Genomic DNA, 22709 nt, shown 5'->3' with positions numbered 1-22709 from the left:
GCTCAAATGACTTACGAGCAGAAATAGAGGAAGTGTAGTATATTTAGACACACAGAAGAAAGACATCCTCATTTATTTTATGGAAAGATTTGTTTATTATTTTTACATGTATGTGTATGCCTGGGTGAGTGTGTGTGTGTGTACCACATCTCTGCAGGAGACCATGGATTGCAGAAGAGGGTATTTTGTCTCCCAGAACTGGAGTTGTAAAGTAGTAATGAACGGTCATGTGGGCACTGGGTGCTCTTAGCTGCTGAGCCATCTCTCCAGCTCCTTCCCTCGACTCCCTTCTTTTAAGGCTTTGTGGTAAAAACAAACAAAACATTGTCTCTGCTCATCCATCCATCCATTCATTTATTTATCTGTGTATTTATTTGTGTATTTATTCACTCATCTATCTACCTACCTACTTATCTATCTACCTATTTATTTAATTTTGAGTTTTTTGGGACAGGGTTCTTAAATGTAGTTCTGGCTGTCTTGGAACTCTGTAGATGAAGCTGATCTAGAACTCAGAGATCCTCATGCCTCTGCCTCCTGAGTGCTTGGATTAGAGGTGTGCACCCCCACAGCCCACTGATTCTGTTAATCTTTATTTCGCTGTTTATAGTGGCTCATGTTTGTGATTGCCTGCCACACATTAGGGAGGCAGAAGGTTTGCAATCTAGAGCCTTTCTGGACTATATAGCAAGTTCAAGGCTTAGTCTGAGCAATTTAGAAAAATCTTGCTGAAAAATTTACAAAAGGATTCAGAAAGGGGCTGGTAAGATGGATTAGTAGGTAAAGGCACTTGCTGCCAAAGGCAATGATCTGAGTTTCATCCCTGTGACCCACATAGTGGAAGGAGGAAACTGAGGACAACTTGTATATTGTTGTATTTCCATGGCATGCACATGGACACACAGACACACACACAAATGCACATATACACTAAACAATTAGTAAACGTTTTTTCAAACTTTCAAAGGGAAGAAAAGGAGGGGCTGGGGAAGTAGCTCTTCCTGGTAGAGTGCTTGTCTATCATAGTCTTTGGGCACCAATAGCACACACATCAGGGTACTCCTTTGATGTGCTGTGTAGGTCCACATGCCCATCATTTCTCTCCTTGATGTAATGGGACCTTCTTGTTTCAGAACCCTGTCCAAAGGATTCCTGACTCGCATGAGATAACACTGAAGCATGGCACTAAAACAGTAAGTTTAAATGTTTCTGTTCTTTTTTTCAGTAACAGCTTTCCTGGTACAGTCTCCTGATAAGGTATATTAACGACCCAAGACCATTCTGAGGCCAGCAAAGTCATGAAATGTGCAGACATAATGGAGTTGAAAGAAGACTTTCACATTCATTTTCATGGGGACCACTTATTATCAGTGTTATTGTTGGCTTTAAGAACCTCTTTTCCTGGGATACAGAAACATTATAAAGTGATAATCAAATAATAGTTTTGTTCTTACTAGCTTGGGAAAATTTCCCATTGTCCTCAGCTTTATTCTCATATCAGTGAAAGGCATGAATTTGTTCACATCACAGATGAATGCTGAGATAAGAAATACACTTTAGATGGTTTCTGTGTTGATATAAGGTTACGTTAATTGTATTGTATTTTCATATTATTTACCTACTTATGTTACTTAAAGCCTAATAATAGAAATACTTATTATGTAAGATGAAATCACTCTGTTATTGCAAAGTTATTAAAATTGGTGATTGAGTGAGCAAAGTGTGCATGCATATGCAATGAAAGCATTAAAAACACTGAAATTGGGGCTGAGGCGATGGCTCAGGGGTTAAGAGTACTGGCTGCCCATCCAGAGGTCCTGAGTTCAATTGCCAGCAACCACATGGTGGCTTACAACCTTTTATGGTGGGATCTGATGCTCTCCTCTTCTGGCACGTAGGCTCTATGTATGGATACATACATAAAATAAATAAATCTTAAAAAAAGCCACTGAAATTGTAAAATTATCATACTTTCTCATTTCACTGAAACTACCATTTAATTTTAGATGTATGACACATAAGAATATATATTCTATAATGAGAAAGAAACATTTCAACAGAGGTAGATCCAGAAATGTGAAAATTAATGGATAGGAATATTAAAATAGAGCCATTCATGCCATAGAAACTTATCATTTGTAAATATTGTTTTCATACATATATTTGTTAAATATAATCAGTTTAACGTTATTTTAAATGATGTCAAATGTCCTCATTTCTGGTGGTTAATATCAATACACATAAATGCTATCATATACATGTTATGTTAAAAAATACTTTGTGGTCTTCAATAGATTCTGAATCTAAATGGTCTTGATAGATTTTTAGCATTTGGAAGTTTCCCTCAAATATTTGAGAACTACTGCCTTCATTTTCTTTTTATTATCATATGCCTAACAAATGCCATGGAGAGATGCCTCAGTGGACTTGGATACAATTCCTGCACCCACCTGTCAGCATATAACCTTCTGTCATTTACCCATGTATCAGTAGCTCAGCCTTTTTTTTTTTTTTTTTTATGAACATATTCACAGATTCCAGTCTGTGGATATATCATAATTCACTTATTTATTTACCTGTTGAGGGGTATCTTGATTGTTTCCAGTCACTGATGATTAGGAAGGAATAAAGCTTCGACAACATTTACACAGATTTTTCTGTGAACATGAGTTTTCAGTTCACTTTGGCAGTTTGTAGTGCCTTTCTGATAGCTGTGGTATTGAGACTAGAAATAGGGATTGTAATGGTAACTTGCTTTTCTCCATTCATTGTTTGCTTATTTTGGACAGGTTTCTGCTTTGGGTTTGGATCCCTCAGGTGCCCGTTTGGTCACTGGAGGATATGACTATGACGTTAAATTTTGGGATTTTGCTGGAATGGATGCTTCTTTCAAGGCATTTCGATCCCTTCAGCCTTGTGAGTGGTATGTATTTACTTACTATTTCCATATTTGGCTTTTTTTGTTTTTCATACTTGGAGATAATGTTGCTGTCATTTGACCTCAGTTTATAATGAATGATATTTATCTTATATAAATTATATCATTATAAATGAAAATAAAACAAACCATACATTTCTTTTCCTTAGCTTCATTCACATGCGCCTCCCACACTCATGTATAATTCCATGTGTGTGTATGTGTGTGTGTGTATGTGTGTGTGTGTGTGTGTGCATGTGTATATGTGTATTGTGTGGGTATATTATGTGTGTAGGTGCATGTACCATGGTATACATGTGAAGAACACCGTGGGTTCTCTCCTCTCCTTGTGGGTCCTGGAGAATCTAGCATTGTACCAAAAGGGCTTGACATGGTGCTTCCGATAGCGGCCTTCATATGGGCTTGTAGCATTTTGCTTCCTTGTGGTATTATTTTACTCCTTTGTCTACTATCCAGTATTTTTTACTGTATCACACTGAGATCATATTGTCATATTATTCTAATATTAGTGACTAGAAAATTAAGATAGATTCCTAAATTCAATTGGTATTACTGATACTAATGGAGGAATCACTTCATTATAAAGTGATTTTGTTTGTTTTGTTTTGTTTTTTTCGAGATAGGGTTTCTCTGTGTAACTGGCTAACTTGGAACTTGTTTTGTAGACCAGGCTGGCCTGTTCTAACAGAAATCTGCCTGCTCTGCCTCCCCAGTACTGTAAGGAGTATGGTTTTTCCGCCTGCCTCCCGGTCTTGTCCCACCGCCGTGCCAGCCCCAAATAACGCACAGAGACTCTGTATTTGATATTATGCTGTTGGCCAGTTATTTGTTTCTTATCGGCTAGCTCTGTCTTAAGTATTAACCCATTTCTATGTATTTCCACGTGGTCTTACCGAGAGCGGAGGAATGGCGGTTCTGTTATCTCCCTTCTCTCTATGCTGACTCCTCCTTACTATTTCCTCTTCCTCCTTGTCTCCTCGTCCCTCCTATCTTCCTTTCCTATTGGCCAACGGTGCTTTATTCATTAACCAGATGAGAAACATATATATATGCATCTCCCATCACAGTACTGGGATTAAAAGTATGTGTGTGTTACCATGTCCTGCTCAAATATAGTACAGACAGATCACACATAAACTTTTTAAAAAAGTATTTGTTTAAAATTATTTTTTATACTTCACTTAGGAACTTTGTGAGAAATACCTTGTCACATGTAATTGATGTTTGCTATTTGGATTACTGATCTCATTGAGGGTTATAGATCAGTGATTTTCTAAATCTGTCATTTTGTCTATAAGCTTAGCAGCACTCTTTTATTTTTTTTTTTTTTTTTTTTTTTTTTTTTTTGCATATAGAGTATTTTTTATTTAATTTTATATAACAAAGTCCAATTAAATGAAAACAAACATTTATACACAATATTTGGGAATTTGGGCGTCGTTCTTTCCAAACTACTTCCTGCTGGTAAGGGGCGCTGTCTTGGGGGATTCGAAGAAGATTCAGATATCCTAGCTGTAGTCTGTAGGGCTGTTTTGTCCAGCTGTTTGGAATGTAGGATCAGCTTGTACTCTGTTTCAGGCGGTCTGGTGTGATCAAACCACATTAGTCTGGAAGGAATCCACATCTTTTCATTTTCTGTGGAAACAAAAATAGAAATACTTTTCCCCAGTAACTTGTTCTTCAACTTAAATTTTGGAGTCAAAGCGTTTTTTTTTTTTTTTTTTTTTTTTTTATTATTATTATTTTACATGTCGATCCCAGTTCCCTCTCCCTCCCTCCCTCCCTCCCCCCAAGCCCTCCCTCCCTCCTTCCCTCCCTTTTGCCCTCTCTACCCTCTCCCATGCACTCTAAACACCCTCCCCTCCCAACCCCCCACCACAATACAATATGTAGGGGAATGCCATCCAGTTGGGGTCATGTAGATCTGACAGGTCCTGTGAAGTAGGGACTAGGGCTTCTCTCCTATCTCTAGAATAAGGCAGTTATCCCTCCATGGGGGATATGTTTGCAAAGTCCTTTTGTGCACCAGGGATACATCCTGGCTCCACTGTCTGAGGTCTCTTAGACTGCTCAGACCTTCTGGCTGAGACCCATATTCAGGGGAGTCCGAGTCAGACCTCTGTTGGCTTCCCAGCTATCAGTCTAGTGGCCCTTAGCTCCTCCTTGTTCAGGTAAGCTGTCTCTATGTACTTCTACCGCATGGTCTTGTCCTCTCCATCTGCTTCTGGGTTCTAGTTTGACTCAGTGTTTATGTATGGGTGTTTGCTCCTGTTTTCAACAGGCATTAGTTGAGGACTCCATGGAGAAGTTAGTTGTTGATCTCACTCTCCGGGAAGGGCATTTATGATAGCCTTTCCACGGAAGCTGAGATTGTTATTTGGGAGCAGTCTTGTAGTTCCCTCGACCTTTCTTTGTGTTCAACTTTATCTTCAAACCAATATTGGCTCCCTCTTTTATGTTCTCTCTCTCTGTCTCTGTCTCTCTCTCTCTTTCCTATTTTCCATTCCTAACCAGGCTCAATCCTCCTAGTCACACATGCCTTCCTCTCCTCCCTCTCATTTTCTCCTACTTCTCTCTCCATTAGCTGTCCTCCCCCACTATACCTGAGGTCTGGGGGACTTGTCCCTTCCCAGTTCTGTGAGGGACTTTATATGAATCTCTTAGAATACAACTTGTATCCTAGTTCCTCTGGTGATGTGAATTATAGGCTGGTGATCATTTGATCTAGGTCTAAAATCCATATATGAGTGAGTACATACTGTGTTCCTCTTTTTGTGACTGGGTTACCTCATTCAGGATGGTTTCTTCAAGTGCCATCCACTTGCCTGCGAATTTCAAGATACCATTATTTTTTTCTGCAGAGTAGTATTCCATTGTGTAGATGTGCCACATCTTCATTAACCATTCTTCAATTGAAGGGCATCTAGGTTGCTTCCAGGTTCTTGCTATTACAAATAGTGCTGCTATGAACATAGTTGAACAGATGTCTTTGTTGCATTGATGTGAATCCTTTGGGTATATGCCTAAGAGGGGGATTGCCGGGTCCTGTGGTAAACTAATTCCCATTTTCCTGAGGAACCGCCATACTGATCTCCAAAGTGGCTGTATGAGTTTGCACTCCCACCAGCAGTGGAGGAGTGTTCCACTTTCTCCACATCCTCTCCAACATAAGTCATCACTGGTGTTTCTAATTTTAGCCATTCTGGCAGGGGTAAGATGGTATCTCAAAGTTGTTTTGATTTGCATTTCCCTGATAGCTAAGGATGTGGAGCATTTTCTTAAGTGTCTTTCAGCCTTTTTGATTTCCTCCATTGAGAATTCTTTCTTCAGTTCTGTACCCCATTTTTTAATAGGGTTATTTGGTGTTTTGTTGACTAGTTTCTTGAGTTCTTTGTATATTTTGGAGATCAGCCCTTTGTCGGATATAGGATTAGTGAAAATCTTTTCCCAGTCAGTGGGCTGCCGTTTGGTCTTGTCAACTGTGTCCTTTGCCTTACAGAAGCTTCTAAGTTTGAAGAGGTCCCATTTATTAATTGTTTCTTTCAGTGTCTGTGCCCCTGGAGTTATGTTCAAGAAGCGGTCTCCTATACCAATTTGTTCAAGGGTACCTCCTACTTTCTCTTCTAAGAGGTTCAATGTGGCTGGATTGATGTTGAGGTCTTTGATCCATTTGGACTTGAGTTTTGTGCATGGCGACAGACATGGGTCTATCTGCAGTCTTCTACACACCCTCATCCAATTGTGCCAGCACCATTTGTTGAAGATGCTGTCTTTGCCCCATTGTATCATTTTAGCTGTTTTGTCGAAAATCAGGTGTTCATAGGTGCATGGATTAATATCAGGATTTTCAATTCGATTCCATTGGTCTACCTGTCTATTTTTATGCCAATACCAGGAGCAGCACTCTTTTAAAAGAAGAGGTTTTTTTACTTACTGGTGCTGTTTGGTTCCTACCTCAGAGGCAGTGGAAGTGCTTGGTTATTTCACTGCATCCACTTCAGCTCTGGGGCAGTGGTAGTGAATAAGTTATTCCTCTTATTGGTTGTGGTGGCTTGAATAGGAATGACCCCTCTAGCTCATATGTTCAAATACTTGCCCCTCAGATGGTGGAACTGTTTGGGAAGGATTAGGAGGTGTGTTCTCTGCCCCTTGCCTGTGGATTAAGATGTACTCTCGCACCTCTTCCTGATGCTGTGCACTTGCTCTGCCATCATGGACTCTAGCCCTTGGAAGCCATTAGCCCCATTACACATTTTTTTTTTGCAGTTGCCTTGGTGTTTTGTCACAGCTGTAGAAAAGTAACTACAACACTGGTACAATTATTTTTTTCCTTTCCTTGTATTTCTACACTTTTAGTACTTCTTTTAAACCTTTTCATGGGTTTCAGTTTGTTGCAGTCGTTCCTTTTGGTTTTTAAATTGTCCAGATTTGTTCCCTGGGAGTCCTTACTGAGTATAATTTGACATGAATTTATATGTCTTTAAAAGCTGATTTAGTTCCTGAGACAATACAATGTAGACTTCCTGATATATTTCTTCCCAAGTCCTGGAGTAAATGCTTCTCCAACAAGCTCAATTTTCTTTTTATAGCCATGGTATTTAGAGACCAAATATGAAATGCTCATTGACACTGAAGCATAATTTTTCTTGACCTTTCGAATGGAAAGAGGTAGAAAACACACACACACACACACACACACACACACACACACACACATATGTGTATGTATATGTGTATATATATATATATGTGCTTAAATGACAAGGTCTTACTGACTCTTAATAATTTTTAATAAGCTTAATTTCAGAAGTTTAATTTATGGAAAAGTGACAAAGATTAAAATTTCTGAAATTAAACTTATTCATTGAGGAAACTACCATTAAACACGATAGAAAGGAAAGTCTCACTGTTCATTGTCCTGGGGTATCACTGGCTTTAGGCAAATTAAGCTAGAAAATACATTTTTATATACTAATCTGTGTATGTCTCATATCAGTAACTTTTGTGTCTGTCTGAATCTGTATGAAGCTAATATGGGTCATAGAGTACCTCTCATTCCAGTATCACTTAGGTTTATTCTGTCTTTACCTCTGTCTTGCATCTCCTCTTTTGAACACACCCACAGAGTAAGTAATCTAATGATCTGTTCTTGATATCCAGTTAGTCAGCAAAACAATAGAACCTCTTGTGCTATGGAAATTATTTTTTATGTTCCCTATCCAATGTGACAATTCTTGCACATAACCGGTGAATACTGGAAATATAGGTACCAGGTTATGCCTGTGTGAGTGTAGGAGCCCACGGAGGCCAGAGGAGGTGTCAGGTATCTCACATGGGTACTGGGAGCAATATGCGTTCTCAACTGCTGAACCATCCCTTCAGCACCTAAAGCACTTTTAAAAAGTGAAATACGGTGTGGGGGGTGTTCCATTCAGTTTCATTGTCTTAATTTCGTTGAATTGTTATTCCAGTTCCTTATTCTGTCTTTTAACATGTTAATGATTTGTCCTTTTTTGCCAATTAGAAACTTGATGAAGATACATTAATATCTCATTTGTTAATAACAGTTGATTATGCTGGTTGTACTTGGCATGTCATTAAAGCCTTTTGTATTGTGAATCTGTTCTCTAAAATTCCTTAAAGCCACTGAAGACATAATCCAGCTTGGTGTTTTCTGACATGGTTCTATAGAAACCTGCTGTTGTACCACACACTCTGATTCCTTGGCCTGTTCCTGGCATAAGATAATATATGTTGAGTACATAAGCCCTGTATGTCTGCAGGTTCCATATCCACAGATTCAGTCAACTACAGATTAAAAAAATACTTGAAAAACATGCCCCTGAGGGACTTGAGCATCTGTAGGTTTTTGTAACTGCAGTGTGTCTTGAGTTAGTCCTTCCTGGGAATTGAGGGATGATTACACAATAACAGTACAATCTTATTCTTTAGAAATTAAGAAGTAATACTAGTAACTGCTTGTTTCATGGTCTCTGCTAGGTACCTTTTTGCATATTGTTATTATTTAATTTTGAATAAATGTTATTTTTTTATACATAGTTTTTTTGTATATAGATATTTGCTTGCATGTATGTATATGAAGCAGATGTATGTTATGTGCCTATAGAGGCCAGAGAGGGTGTTGGATCCCCTGGAGCTGGAGTTACAGATGGTTGTAAATTGTTCTGTGTGTGTATTGGGAACCAACTCCAAGTCTTTTCAAGAGCAGCCAGAGCTCTTAATCTTGGAGCCTTTTCTTTAGCTCTACTGTATAGTATTATTTTTAAACCCTTACCTCAATCCTATAAGTTAAGTCTTATTCTCTTAATATTTAGAAGTTTTTTTTTTTTTTTTTTTTTTTTTAAAGAATATATTTGGGGGTTTTGCATGCATATGCACCACGTGAGTGCAAAGGCCAGAAGATGGCATTGGATCCCCTGGAACCGGCATTACAGATGGTTGTAGGGGGCTGGAAATTGAACCCAGGTCCTCTGGAAGAGCAGAGAATGCTTAACAACTGAGCCACCTATCAGCACCAATATGTAATATTGCTTTTAAAACTCTGTCCCAATCCTGTAAATCAAGTATCCTCCCTCTTCAGTGGAGGAAACCAGGATTCAGCAGAATCACCCAGGTAGCATATGAGTGGTGTGGCTCAGGAACAGCTTTGTCTAGTCTGCCATCTGTTTTCATCTGTGGATTTTCTATAAAATAAGATGATGGGAAGCAGACGGGCTTGCTCATCATCATACAGCTAGTTAGCGGAGCAAGGACTTGGATCTCTAGACTTGTGACTCACATTCCGGTGCACTTTTCACTACAGCTGGACACCTTGGCTCATGAGCCCCAAGTGACAGCCTCAAACAGCTGTGTTTATCTGTCTTGCATGTCCCAGCTTGTTCTGCTAGCCAAGCAAAAAGTACTTAAAAGGATCCTCAATCTTCACCTTCCTACTCCCCTCACTTACACTCATATACCCCCACTTTGCCCCATGAATAACTTCACAGAAAGAATTGTGCAATGCTACTAAGCCATCCTGTGGTGTCAGAGTTACTCCCTGAGAGAACATTCACTTCCTCATGACTCCAGTTTACTGTCAGATTGGCTTTCTCTCTCCTCTCTTTGATCGGAATCTTAGTTGTATAGGCAGGAATTTGAGGAGCAGATGTTCTGCCCCTTGAACAAGCCCTTTAATTCTCCTTAGTACTGTGTCTAATGATTCCTAATCCTGCCCTTTTAACTCAGTGGCTAGTAGAATTAATAGAAAAGTGGGACAGGAATGATGAGGCTGGTACTGAACATTTTCATTTTAGCATGGGTGGAGTAGACTACAGAGAGCACATGAAAAAGTTAGCGTTTTCCTTTCTAGCTAAAAAGCAAAATGATACTGAAGTGGAATTGCTGTAAATTTAGGTCTCCCTTTGAATGTAAACAGAGAGATGGAGTCATTGCTGTTTCTACTCCCTCTCCTTAAATTATTGCTATTTTTAAGATTTTAACTTCCCTTTTGAAAACAAAAATTAATCACCAGAAAACACTGATAATACATGGGACTGGATCTCTTAGGCTTGATTGAAAAACCAACCCTCCCCACTGAAAACACACACACACACACACACAAACCCAAAAAACCAAAAAAACAACTAGCACCTCCCAATGGGAATAACAGAGATTTGTCCCATGCACTAGTAAGTTTTCCCAGCCTTAAAGAGCTTTGTTGAGCAGTCTCAAATGTCTAATTATCAAAGATCTGAATTGTTTTGTGTATATATAAAAAACTCAGTTTGTCTAAATAGACTATAATTTTCTCAATTTCTAATTGATTGCCTAAAATTTGATCTGTCAGAGTCTTACTAGGATATAGAAATCTGATGTAATTTGACCAGAAACACTTTAATAAGAACTGCTGGGGCTGGAGAGATGGCTCAGCTGTTAAAGGCTAGGCTCACAACCAAAAATATAAAAATTGCTGACTCTAATCAGAGTTTGGAAAAATGAAAGACTGATTGGTAAAAAGAGAAGTGTAAAGAATATGCACAGCAATACAAGATCCCCCTCCCCCTTGGGGGTTGACATAGCATTCAAGGAGGAGCCTATGGTGTTGAGGTCCAGAAGTTTTTTGAAAGGGCATGGCTGTGGATCACTGATGAAGAGAAGTGGCTGTGTTTCTATGGTGGTAGAACTTTCCAGAAATTGGTCTCACTAGTCTGTCTGCTCTAAGACACGCATATTTGTGTTGACAAATATGCCCTCTGGGTACCTGATGTGGCGAAACTGCGTGTTTCTGGAGCTGGACACTGGCAAAGCTGTGACCATACAGAAGTCTGTGAAGAGGGCCACACTAGATACTCCCTGCAATGTCTTTCTAATACCCTTCTGATAGAACCTAACAGTCCTGTCTAATGAATGCCAACGGGCAAAGCAAAAGTATTGCCAGGGTTCATTTCCATTTTTACAGAGCAGATACTGAAGGGTAGATTTGGAGTTGAGAGAAAATAAATGAGCAATTCATACATAGAATCAAACAAGTAATTTTATATTTTATGGACAGACTTAAATGTAAGTCCAGAAGGTACCTTCTAAGGAAGAGCATATAAAATTTGTGATTCAGGACAGAACCTGCTTAAGGATCTGATTCCCAGCATTTTACAAAGGATACCGTGAGTCCAAAGGTGCTTTCTTCCTTGGAGGTCCTGGGAACAATGTAGACCTTTGCTTTTCTAGATCTGTCTCCCACTTCCACTTTGAGGTGACATGTCTCCTCTGGTCACACATTATTTTATTTTTATGTGTGTGTGGTATATGTGAATGTGTGTGTGTATTAATGTGAGCATGCAGAGGAGGAGGTCAGATGTCTTGCTCTCCTCTTATTCCTTACAGAAAAGCGGTTTCAAGTAGCTAGGTGACTTAGCTACCAGCCAGAATAACACTTCTTTTGAGCTCTGGACAGATAGGCATGAATTTTATTTTATTCTTTTCCTTCTGTAAATTTTGTTTTTAGAGGATAAAATCAGGGCTGGAGAGATGGCTCAGTGGTTAAAAGCACTGGCTGATATTCCAGATGTCCTGGGTTTATTTCCCAGAAACCACATGGTGGCTGCTCACGGCCATCTACAGAGGGTGATACTTCTTCTGGAATAAAGTAGTACATGCAGATAGAACACTCATATACATAAAATAATAAAATCTTTAAAAAAGAAGGTAAAATCATCACAAATTAATAGTTGCTTTTAGCATATGCGTTTCTAAGCTTTGGAGTTACAAACAGTAAATGGGATCAAATGGGCTAGAATTTTGTTCAAATGATATTTACTTTGAGTTTGTCTATTAATATAAAATAAACAAAATCCATACCAATGTAACATATTTTGGGATTAACATTTTTTAGATTAAGGTAGATTTAATAATTTAACCCCTTCCCCCCATTTTTTATGTCATATCACCCTTTCTTCTTTTTAGAAGGAGATTGACTATGACCAATAACAATTTATACTCAATCCCTCTTAAATGAGAACACACATTTACAAACAGTATTTTGGGAATTTGGGTGTAGTTCTCTAGACTGCTGATTGTTGCGTGCCAAGAAAATTTAGAATTACGGACAAGTCTTGACTGGGATATTTTGTGTGGTTGATGCATCTCAGCCAGCAGCCTTGAGCTGCTTTGAATGTGGAACACCTGAGCCATTGTTCCAATGGAGACCTTTCAGAGGCTCTTGCTCTATCAAACCATATTAACCTGGAAGGAAGCTACAGCTTCTCATCTTCTGTGGAAACAAAAGCAGAACCTCTTCCAAACAGCATATCCTTAGACCCAAATTTTGAAGTCAAGATACCTTTAAAATATATATGTTGGTTTAACTTAGTAGCTTCCACAATCAAATGTATTTGAGCAGTTAGCTCGTTAACAGTCAAAAATTAAAAAAAAAAAAAAAAAAAAAAAAACCCAAAAAACAGTAATATAGGTAATCCAGAATCTGTGTATTTTCCATCTTTACATGGCTTAATATAACTTTTTATTACTCTATTCCTTTTTTCAAGGATTTCATTTTATTTTCTTTAGATTATTCTTTTAATCTATGACCGTCTCTATCCTTTTTTTTTTTTTTCTTCCTCTCCCAAGCCTATGTACATTTTTTAAACACACTGTGACCTGTTTGGAGGTTTCTTTTTGTCTGAATCTGTCTTTATTTCTTATCTGTAATTCTTTTCTGACCACTGCTTTAAACTGCTAAGTGAGCATGGCTAGGACCAAAGTGGCAGCTTTGACTGCTGACAACCCCTCCCTCACCCCCACCAGGTCTTTCCACATGGTGGAGGTTCCTGTGAACATCATACTTACCTCCTGTAAACAGTGGCTTCAACAAAATGCTTAAAATCCAGGTTTTTTTTTTTTTTTGTTTTTTTTCCCCAGTGAGCTAGAGGGCTTGTGTAAAAATACCCTCATTTTTCCCCCTTATTTTTAAAGCTTTGTGGCTAAAAAATTCTGCACACCTTTAATCCTAGCACTTTGGAGACAGAGGCAGGAGGATTTCTGTGATTTCAAGGTCAGCCTGTGTAACGAGTACAGGTTTTTCCGCCTGCCGCTGCTGGTCTTGTCCCGCCGCCGCGCCAGCCCCAAATAATACACAGAGACTCTGTATTTGATATTATACTGTTGGCCAGTTACTACTTTCTTATCGGCTAGCTCTGTCTTAAGTATTAACCCATTTGTGTTAATCTATGTATTTCCACATGGTCTCCTTACCGGGGAGTGAGGCAGGCATCTGGTCTCCCCGGTCTCTCCATGCTGACTCCTCCTTACTACTTCCTCTTTCCTCCTAGTCTCCTAGTCCATCCTATCTTCCTTTCCTATTGGCCAACAGTGCTTTATTATTAACCAGTATGAGAAACATATTATACATAATGGCATCTCCCATCAAGCCTGATCTACAGAGCTACTTCCAGGACATCCAGAACTATTGTATAGAGATACCCTATTTTAAAAAAACAAACTAAACAAACAAACAAACAAAACAACCCCCCAAAACAAACAGACAAGCAAGCAAACAAAAAACACACACACACACAAAAAAAAAACCACCCCCAAAAACCTGCAGATAAGGTTATTGGAAAAGAGCCAGAAGCCTTAGCAGTTAGCCAGATTGAAGGTGTAAGGTTTAGGAGGTCTTAGCAAATTGTTATGATTGTATTGCTATGATTGTAAAAAAGCATTGGAGGATTTGTGGTTTTTGGAATTATTAATGTTGTAGTTGTATAACATTTCCTTTCCTGACCATGCTAAATATCACAAAAGTATAGAAAAAAGCTCAGTGTTTCATTAGACTATTTTCTTTTGCCTTTTGTATAGCCATCAGATCAAGTCATTACAATACAGTAACACTGGAGACATGATTCTTGTTGTATCTGGAAGCTCACAGGCCAAGGTGATTGACAGAGATGGTTTTGAAGTAATGGAATGTATAAAAGGAGACCAGTATATTGTAGACATGGCCAACACTAAGGTAAGCATTCACCTCCATCTTAATGAATTTTAATCCAGCACTCCTTTTCTCTTCACTCCTATTGTCTTTCCTCCTTCCCTCCCTCTTCCCTCCTCATTTCCCTTTTCTCCTATTCTCTTCTCCTCCTCTTCTCCAACCCTCACTCACTCACTCCTCTCTTTCCCTCCGAACTCTCACCTCCTACACTCTTCTCTCCCTCTTGCTTCACCTTCCTTCCCTTCTTTTGTTTGGGAGGTTCTCCTGCATAGAGCAGTGTCAGCTGCTGGGCCTCCCCCAGACGGTAACAGTTGGAACTCTAGCCTGCTGTGCTTGAGGCTTATATGCCTGCTGTCTTGCTCTGCTTCATGGTTTTGCTTTCTCTGCTTGCATAGTTTTCGCCTTCTTCCAGAGTGGTGGTGGTTGTGGCCAGTTCTCACACTTGCTTTCTCTTTCTGTTTGTCTAGTTTGGACTTTCTCACAGTATAGCATTTCTGTGGAGTTTGACTTTTTGCTTGATGACTGGGTTCTATGAAGAGTGAATGGAAACGATATATTTATATTTTATTGTGAATGTATTTTTTTTATTTTTCTTATTTTACATACTGATCCCAGTTCCCTCTTCCACCCACCTCCCTCTCATGCTCCCTGAACCCCCCTCCTGTCCCATCTCTCCCCTCTCCACAGGGAGGGTGATGCCTTTCAGGAGGGATCAACAAAATCTGTCAAGTCATTTGGAGTAGGGACTAGGCCCTCTCTCCTGTCTCTAGGCTAAGGGAGTCTCCCTCCATGGGGGATGTGCTTCCAAAGTCCTTTCGTGCACCAGGGATACATCCTGGTTCCACTGTCCCTTAGACTGCCCAGGCCTTCTAACTGAGACCCATGTTCGGGGGGGGGGGGTCTGAGTCGATCCAATGCTGGTTTCCCAGCTATCAGTCTGGGGGTCCATGAGCTCTCTCTTGTTCAGGTCAGCTGTCTATGGGTTTTTGTAGTCTGGTCTTGCCCCCATTTTCTTATCACTCCTCCTTCTCTGCATCTGGATTCCAGTTCGGCTCAGTGTTTAGCTGTGGGTGTCTGCTTCTGTTTCCATCAGCTACTAGATGAGGGCTCTATGATGGCAGATAAGTTAGTCATCAATCTCATTATCGAAACTGTATATTTTTTAGCATTTGAATTTATCCTTGTGATGGCAGAAACTTAGGAGTTCTGGGAGTACATTTCATATCTTTGCTTATATCATTTCCACTAACCTTCCATCAGATAAATTCACGACTATGATCCATATCAATAGAATAGGAAAATATATCCTGATCCCTAGTGAGAGGGATGTTCTTTTTTTAAATAAACAGATTAGATATATTTATTTATTTTGAGATATGTCTCACAGTGTATCCTTGGCTTAACTGAAACTTGTTATGTAGACCAGGCTGGTCTCAAGCTTATGGTAACTCACTTATGTCTGCCTCCCCAGTGCTGGGACTGAAGCTGTGTACCACCACATGACAAGCCAATTAGAAGTGTTTAATACGTGGATTCTTTTTTGGTTGTTTATTTTCACTCCTTTTCCCCTGATTGTTTTTTCTTTTCTTTTTTTATGATTTTTTAAAAAAATTTAAATTAGAAACAATCTTGTTTTACATGTCAATCCCAATTCCCTCTTCCTCTCCTCCTCCCTATCCTACCCCATACCTACTCTCTATCCCATTCCCTTTCTGCTCCCCAGAGAGGGTGAGGCCTTCCATGGGGGATCTTCAAAGTCTGTCACATCATTTGGAGCAGGGTCCTCCCCCATGTGTCTAGGCTGAGAGAGTATCCCTCTATGTGGAATGGGCTCTCAAAGTCTGTTTGTATACTAGGGATAAATACTGATCCACTACCAGAGGCCCCATAGACTGCCCAGTTCTCCTAACACCCACATTCAGGGATCTGGGTTGGTCCTGGGCTCGTTTCCCAGCTATCAGTTTGGGGTCCATGAGCTCCCCCTTGTTCAGGTCAGCAGTTTCTCTCTTCTGGTCCAAACTCATCTTCCTCCAAGTGCTAGAATTGCAGGCACACACCTCCACTGGTGGTGGTAGTGCAAACTTGTGCAGCCACTTTGGAAATCAATATGGCGGTTCCTCAGGAAAATGGGAATCAGCCTACCTCAAGATCCAGCAATTCCACTCTTAGACATATACCCAAAGGATGCACATTCATACAACAAAGACATCTGTTCAACTATGTTTATAGCAGCATTATTTGTAATAGCCAGAACCTGGAAGCAACCTAGATACCCCTCATCTGAAGAATGGATGGAGAAAATGTGGTACATGTATACATGTACTACTCCTCCAGGAGACAAAAAACAAAAACAAAAACAAAACAAAAAAAAAAAAAAAAAAAAAAAAAAAAAAAACAAAACCAAAACAAAACAAAACAAAACAAAAAAAACAATGGAATCTTGAAATTTGCAGGCAAATGGATGGAACTAGAAGAAACCATCCTGAGTGAGGTAACCCAGTCACAAAAAGACAAACATGGTATGCACTTACTCATATATGGATTTTAGACATAGAGCAAAGGATCACCAGCCTACAATTCACACCACCAGAGAAGTTAGGAAGCAAGGAGGACCCTAAGAGAGACATACATGGTTCCTTAGAGAAGAGGAAAGGGACAAGATCTCTTGAGCAAATTGGGAGCAGGGGGGGGGTGAGGGTAGGGGTGGGAGGGGGAAGGAAAGGGAATTAAGAGAAAGAGAAGGGGAGAAGAGGAAGGGAGAGGAGGACATGAGGGAGCAGGAAGATTGAGTTGAGGGGAAAAATGCAGGAGAACAAGAAAAGAGATAACATAATAGAGAGACCCTGTCTTGGAAAACATTCAGGTTTTTGAGTTCTGAGATACAGTTGCTGTTTATCTAGGACAATGGGACATTACTTCTGCAGGTGTAGGTAGTTAGAAAAATAGGAGAGCAGTAACCAGGAATCACCACATAATTAATTATATTTAAACTTTCAAAAGTGTTCTTTTAGCAACTGTGGTCACAGAATAATGAAATACATTTACCCCAAACCAGAATTTGGGCACATTTCTTGCAGTCACAGAATATTTTCCTCTGTTACTTTCAACTTTTCAGCACATATTGTACTTGGGTTCATATGGAACTTCTTGGCATAGAGCCTAGAAATGTGTTACTGTTAAGCCAATATAAGTCAATAAATCAGAACTTCTTAACCAATAAACTTTTTATGAAGTGAAATTCAAAGGTGTTTTAGTAGGTTTTTAGTAAGTGAACACTTACTGTAATAGTTATATAATCTCATCATTAATTTCCTTTTATGAATTCATCCAGGGTCTCTCTCCATTCCATCATTGCCTTTAATTCCTTTCAACAGGAAAGCAAGTCTGTGCCATTTGCTTCTTAATTATGTAACTAAACTGAAGAGGGCTGGTTTGGGTAATCCTAAAATCTTTGAACCTCTTAGGGGGAGATTTTCTTTTCACAAGTGTAGAATGGAAGAGACATAAGAACCTTAGGGGAGAATAGTTTTAAAAAACTGTTTATTTTTATTTTTTATTATTTTAATTTTTCTACAGTAATCTGATCTGCTAGCTGAGCTAGCAGAGGAATTATATTTATTTTTAAATATACAGGCAGTCATCCTTGATTTCTATCCATTCCAAATAATTACCCTTACTACTTGGAGAACAGATACGTTATTAGTCATGTCTTTTTAGCAGTAAATTCTTTTCTGTAAGATGTAACACTTTTAATATTTATTAAAATAACTGTGAATTCAAGGTATATTTTTATTTCCTCAAGCAGTTTAAATTAATGTTTTTCTTTTATTTTTTTTGTGATGCTGGGCATCAAATATGGACCTCCTACGTGCTGGGCAAGCATTCCACCTCAAGCTATAGCACCATCCCCAACTATGGCTTTAGTCATAGATAAAACTATTTTTTTTTTAAACTGATTTTTTTGAGACAGCAATTCTCTGTGTAGGCCTGGCTGGCCTTGAACTTAGAGATTTTCCCTGCCTCTGCCCCTAGAATGCTAGGATCAAAAGTTGGTGCCACCTTCATCTGTCAAAACTTAAAAAAAAAAAAAATACACACAATGATTTGATATATGTTGCATTTCTTTTCATTTTGTGAGCCAAAGCTTTTTATCTAATATAGTAGAAACTCCTTAATGTTAGATTCTGACCTTTTGATACATCTGTATCATTCTGGGGAGTCAGGGTTACTTTCTTATACATTGGTGCAACAGAGTGTTCTAGTGTCCTTTCATAGGTTTCCTGTTGTGGTATTCTGTTTCTTCAGGGACCCATCCCATGGCTCCCTTTTTTTTTTTTTTTTTTTTTTTTTTGAGAGAGAGAGAGAGACACTATGTAGCCCTGGCTTTCCTGGAGTTCACTATATAGACCAGGCTGTCCTCAAACTCATAAAGATCAACTTATCTTTACCCACCGAGTACTGGGGTTAAAGTTGTGCAATACCAGACTCAGTAGCTATGACTACTTTTATTACTGATTTATTTTAATTAAGTTTTTTTGCTTGTATGTTTGTCTTAGTGCTGTGCATATGCCTGGTGTCCACACAGGCCAAAAGGGCATCAAGTCTCCTGGGACTGGAGTTGCAGACTTCAGTTTGTGAGCTGTCATGTGGGTGCTGGGGCTAGAACCCAGCAACTGCTTGTAACTTTTGAGCCATCCCTCCTGTTCTATCCAACCCCCATGTCTGCTTTTGATAGGAGATTCCTTTTAGAAATCAAGATCTAGGTATTAGATGTGTTCATTGTCACTGCATTGACATTTCTGTTATATTCAGAAGACAGAACAAGTAGAGAGACAGACAAAACAAAATATATTAAAACCAATGAATTCATATGGATGGATCTGCTTCTAATCAAATCTTACAGCCCTTCTTAGTTCAATATTTATAATTCATTTTTTCAACAGGAAGAAGTTTGGCTTCCAACATCGTAAGTATGTACTCATCTGTTCAATGCTATTATACATAGAACATAGTTTTTGAGTTGCTTTTGTTAATGGAAGAGTTTTCACTGTCATCCAGGAGTCTTCATTTCTTTTTATTGTGGATGGGAACTCTTAAGTAGAACAATGTTGATTATTCTGATTAAGTTATATGTTGCAGGACTATAGGGAAGAAAGATGTTTGTTGGATCCAGCCTATACAGAAGAACACTTAAAATTGATTCCTGAAGCCTGGTGTGGTGGTACATTACTATAATTCCAGCCTTTTGAAAGGTTGAGAGGGCAGGATTGTGAGTTTGGATAGCCTAGGCCACATAGCAAGACTTCTTTTCCCAGACAGACAGGCAGACATCTATTGAGATTCCCAGCAAAAAGATTCTATGTGTGGGGTGGATTTGATGTGGAGGAGTGTTTACTGCTGAATTTTGGTCCATGGCTGAAGATGTTTTATGCAAAGTAGAGGTGGTGTTGCTTTCCTTTTCTTGCTTACATGAAATCTTGAGAGAAAGACAAATTAAGCAAAGCCTTGCTAGAAGACTAGACTGGATAATTTAATTTTTAGTCTATCTAGGTAGAAAATGATTCTTATAAATCACTTCTGAGAGTGTGGTGGGGAGAAAAAACAGCAAAGGTGTGCCTGTGGACCCCGGGAAGACCAGAAGGGTAGAGTTCTCAGCCATGCAGTGCACTCTTTGATGGTAGTTGCAATGACATCAGGTAATGTCTAGAAGTTTCAAGATATTGATTCTCGGCTGTTTTAGCAGGGAGTATGAATAAGACTGTTTTTTTGTAAACATCTGTTAATTTGGCTTTTATCTGATGTAAAATGAGAAAGATTTGACCCTCCTGTCTTTGCAGATGGAGAGATACATAGCAAGGAACGGGCATGAATTATATAGTAGCTAAGAGTGGTACTCCTCTCTCACAGTGTGTAAGCAGCAAAGATGTGAATCTGACTCCTTTAACAACAAGGACTTCTATTTTGCCAAAACTTGAATGTGCTTGGAAGCAGGTTCTTCTTCATAGCTCCAAGAAAGGAATGTAATCCTCTTGGAATCCTTATTTCAATCTGTGAAATACTGCAGAGAGTCCAGCCACACTGTGAAATACAGAGTTATAATTGAGGGGTCTTAGAAGCCCCTGAACTTGTGGCATATGTTACACAGCAATTGAGAAGTAATACAATTCTGAAAAAAAAAAAAAAAAAAGAAAGAAAAAAAAAAAAAAAAAACTAAAACTAAAACCAAACATAGTAAACAGTGAGAAGAATCTTTGAAGAAGCAATAAGGATTGTGATTAAGCCTGAAAGAAATGACTATCACTGAAGGTAGGGAGAGAATATTTTTATATTAATAATGGGAAGGTTCATCTGAAAATATACTCACACATAGTAGTAGTCTCAGATTGGAAATGGCAAGTGCCACCATCTACTGGCAGAGCAATTTTCTCAATTTGTGGTTGAATATATCAGGGTGGGCTTTAAGTAGGACCATAAGGACTGGGGAGATGGCTCAGTGGGCTAAGTGCTTGAGAACCCAAATTCGGATCCCAAGCACCCGTATTAAAGCCAGCAGTGCTGGGGAGGCAGAGATAGGCAGATATTTGGAGCTCACTGGCTAGCCATTCTATCTGAACTGGTGAGTTCCAGGTTCAGTGAGACCCTGTCTTAAAAAAAGGAGGTGGAACGTAATTGAGGTTGGCTTTTGATACTGACTTTTGGCCTCCACATCATCCCCCCTCCCCATTATCTCTGTTTGTTTTCCTCATATGATATTCTTGAGTTTTATTTATGATTCTGGGTTTTGCGTAGAATATTCTGATTGAGGGGTAGTGGGAAATTGTTCCAGAATAAAGTTCTTCATTGTAGGCACAAGAAAAGATAACCCTCAAGATTACACTGAGACAGTGACTAATGCTTAGGACATAGAAAATAGAAAAGTTAAAAAATTGAAAGACAGGTGGTTATGTGGATAATAAGTGGACTATCTAGAACTTATCACATATCTGGTGAAAATATTTGTTAAATTAATATTAAGAGTTTATGGTTTCAGAAGAGGAGCCTTGTGACAGAATAAGCCATAGTTAGTGCTAATGGAATATGTTAGGTCATTGGAGTGGTGTAAGCCAAAGAGTGGATTTCTCTGTAATGTATTCAGATGCGTGTTTATGTCTCTCAGATGTTTGAAGGTCATGGACCTTAGAGTATTTGACTCATGGAAGGAAATGACTGAGTGTGATTGATTATAAGGGTTGGGTTGGTAAGGGATGACCTGTGTGCCAAATCCAGGTCCATCATGATTTAGTAACTAAGTTTTATTGGAAGACAGCCTTAACTGTTAGTTTATTGTTTGTTGTTCCTTTTGTGTTCTGATGGTAAAGTTGAGAAATTGTTCAGGGAAGGTGGTCTATAAAGCTTAGAATATTTATTGTCTCAATTTTTAGAGAAAAAGTATTCCAATTCCCAAATTAAAGCTGTGAACACACCCAACAAAAAGTTTTTCCACAGATTTCATTTCTAAAACTGATAAACTGCTTTAGAACTTCAGGGTCAGTCGACAGCATCCTCCTTGCTGCTTTTCCTCTCTTCACAGGAGCATGCTGTTGGCTCAGCATGCCAATGACAGGGCACCTTTATGTTGTGGAACCTGAGGCGCCCATTATTCTCTTCACAACAAACAGTACTTCTACAGGGTGTTCTTTTATGTTGTTATGTTTGGAACAGCCACAGAGTAGCTAGATTAGTATAGATCAGGGGTGTGTGTGTGTGTGTGTGTGTGTGTGTGTGTGTGTGTGTGTGAGATACAAGATACAGCATTGGCCATGGATATGTAGTGTTCTCTATGCAAAGTAGAGCATATCATGAAAGACAAGAAGTTGCTTAATTCTTCTATGCACTTTGCTGTTAAGGCCATTGAGTAAAAGAATATTCTTACCTCTCCCAAGACCTATTGCTTAGATAAGGAGGGAAAGACAAAAACTAATTTGTTTGATGAAAAGGTGTTTTAGTCATTAATAGTTCTTAGGTGTCACTTTAAAATTCTCCCACTAATGTTTGCTGTTGTACTGAATCTGTTTAGATCTAGTTAAGAATCCTTAGTTGAACTTCATTTTGTTATGACTAATTTTGGTCTTTGTTTGAACACAGGAGCACTTAACATTCCCCTTGCCTTTGTCATGCTTCTGTCTTTACAAACAAGAAATAACATTCAGTCTTTGGAGCCTTTTCAATGTAATGTATATTTATTTGTGTTTTTCTGACTACTCAACAGCTAAGGTGTCCTTACTTTGTGTTAACATCTTCTGGATGCCATTT

At 39.0% G+C, this 22709-nt stretch overlaps 1 protein-coding gene across 2 annotated transcripts in view; it reads left to right on the top strand.

The window, feature by feature from the left end:
* The window catches only part of Wdr70 (WD repeat domain 70), a 211064-nt gene that overhangs the window by 45286 nt on the left and 143069 nt on the right, over positions 1–22709 (top strand). For both annotated transcript variants that reach the window (XM_051182513.1, XM_051182514.1), the window contains 3 exons: positions 1134–1193; positions 2790–2923; positions 14288–14441. In XM_051182513.1, the coding sequence (XP_051038470.1) occupies positions 1134–1193; positions 2790–2923; positions 14288–14441 (348 nt within the window). The remainder of the gene's footprint in view (positions 1–1133; positions 1194–2789; positions 2924–14287; positions 14442–22709) is intronic.

This window comes from Phodopus roborovskii, unplaced genomic scaffold (assembly GCF_943737965.1).
Source record: "Phodopus roborovskii unplaced genomic scaffold, PHOROB, whole genome shotgun sequence".
Classification (NCBI taxonomy): Eukaryota; Metazoa; Chordata; class Mammalia; order Rodentia; family Cricetidae; genus Phodopus; species Phodopus roborovskii.
The sequence above is the reverse complement of the archived record's forward strand: the minus strand, read 5'-3'. Positions and strand labels throughout refer to the sequence as shown.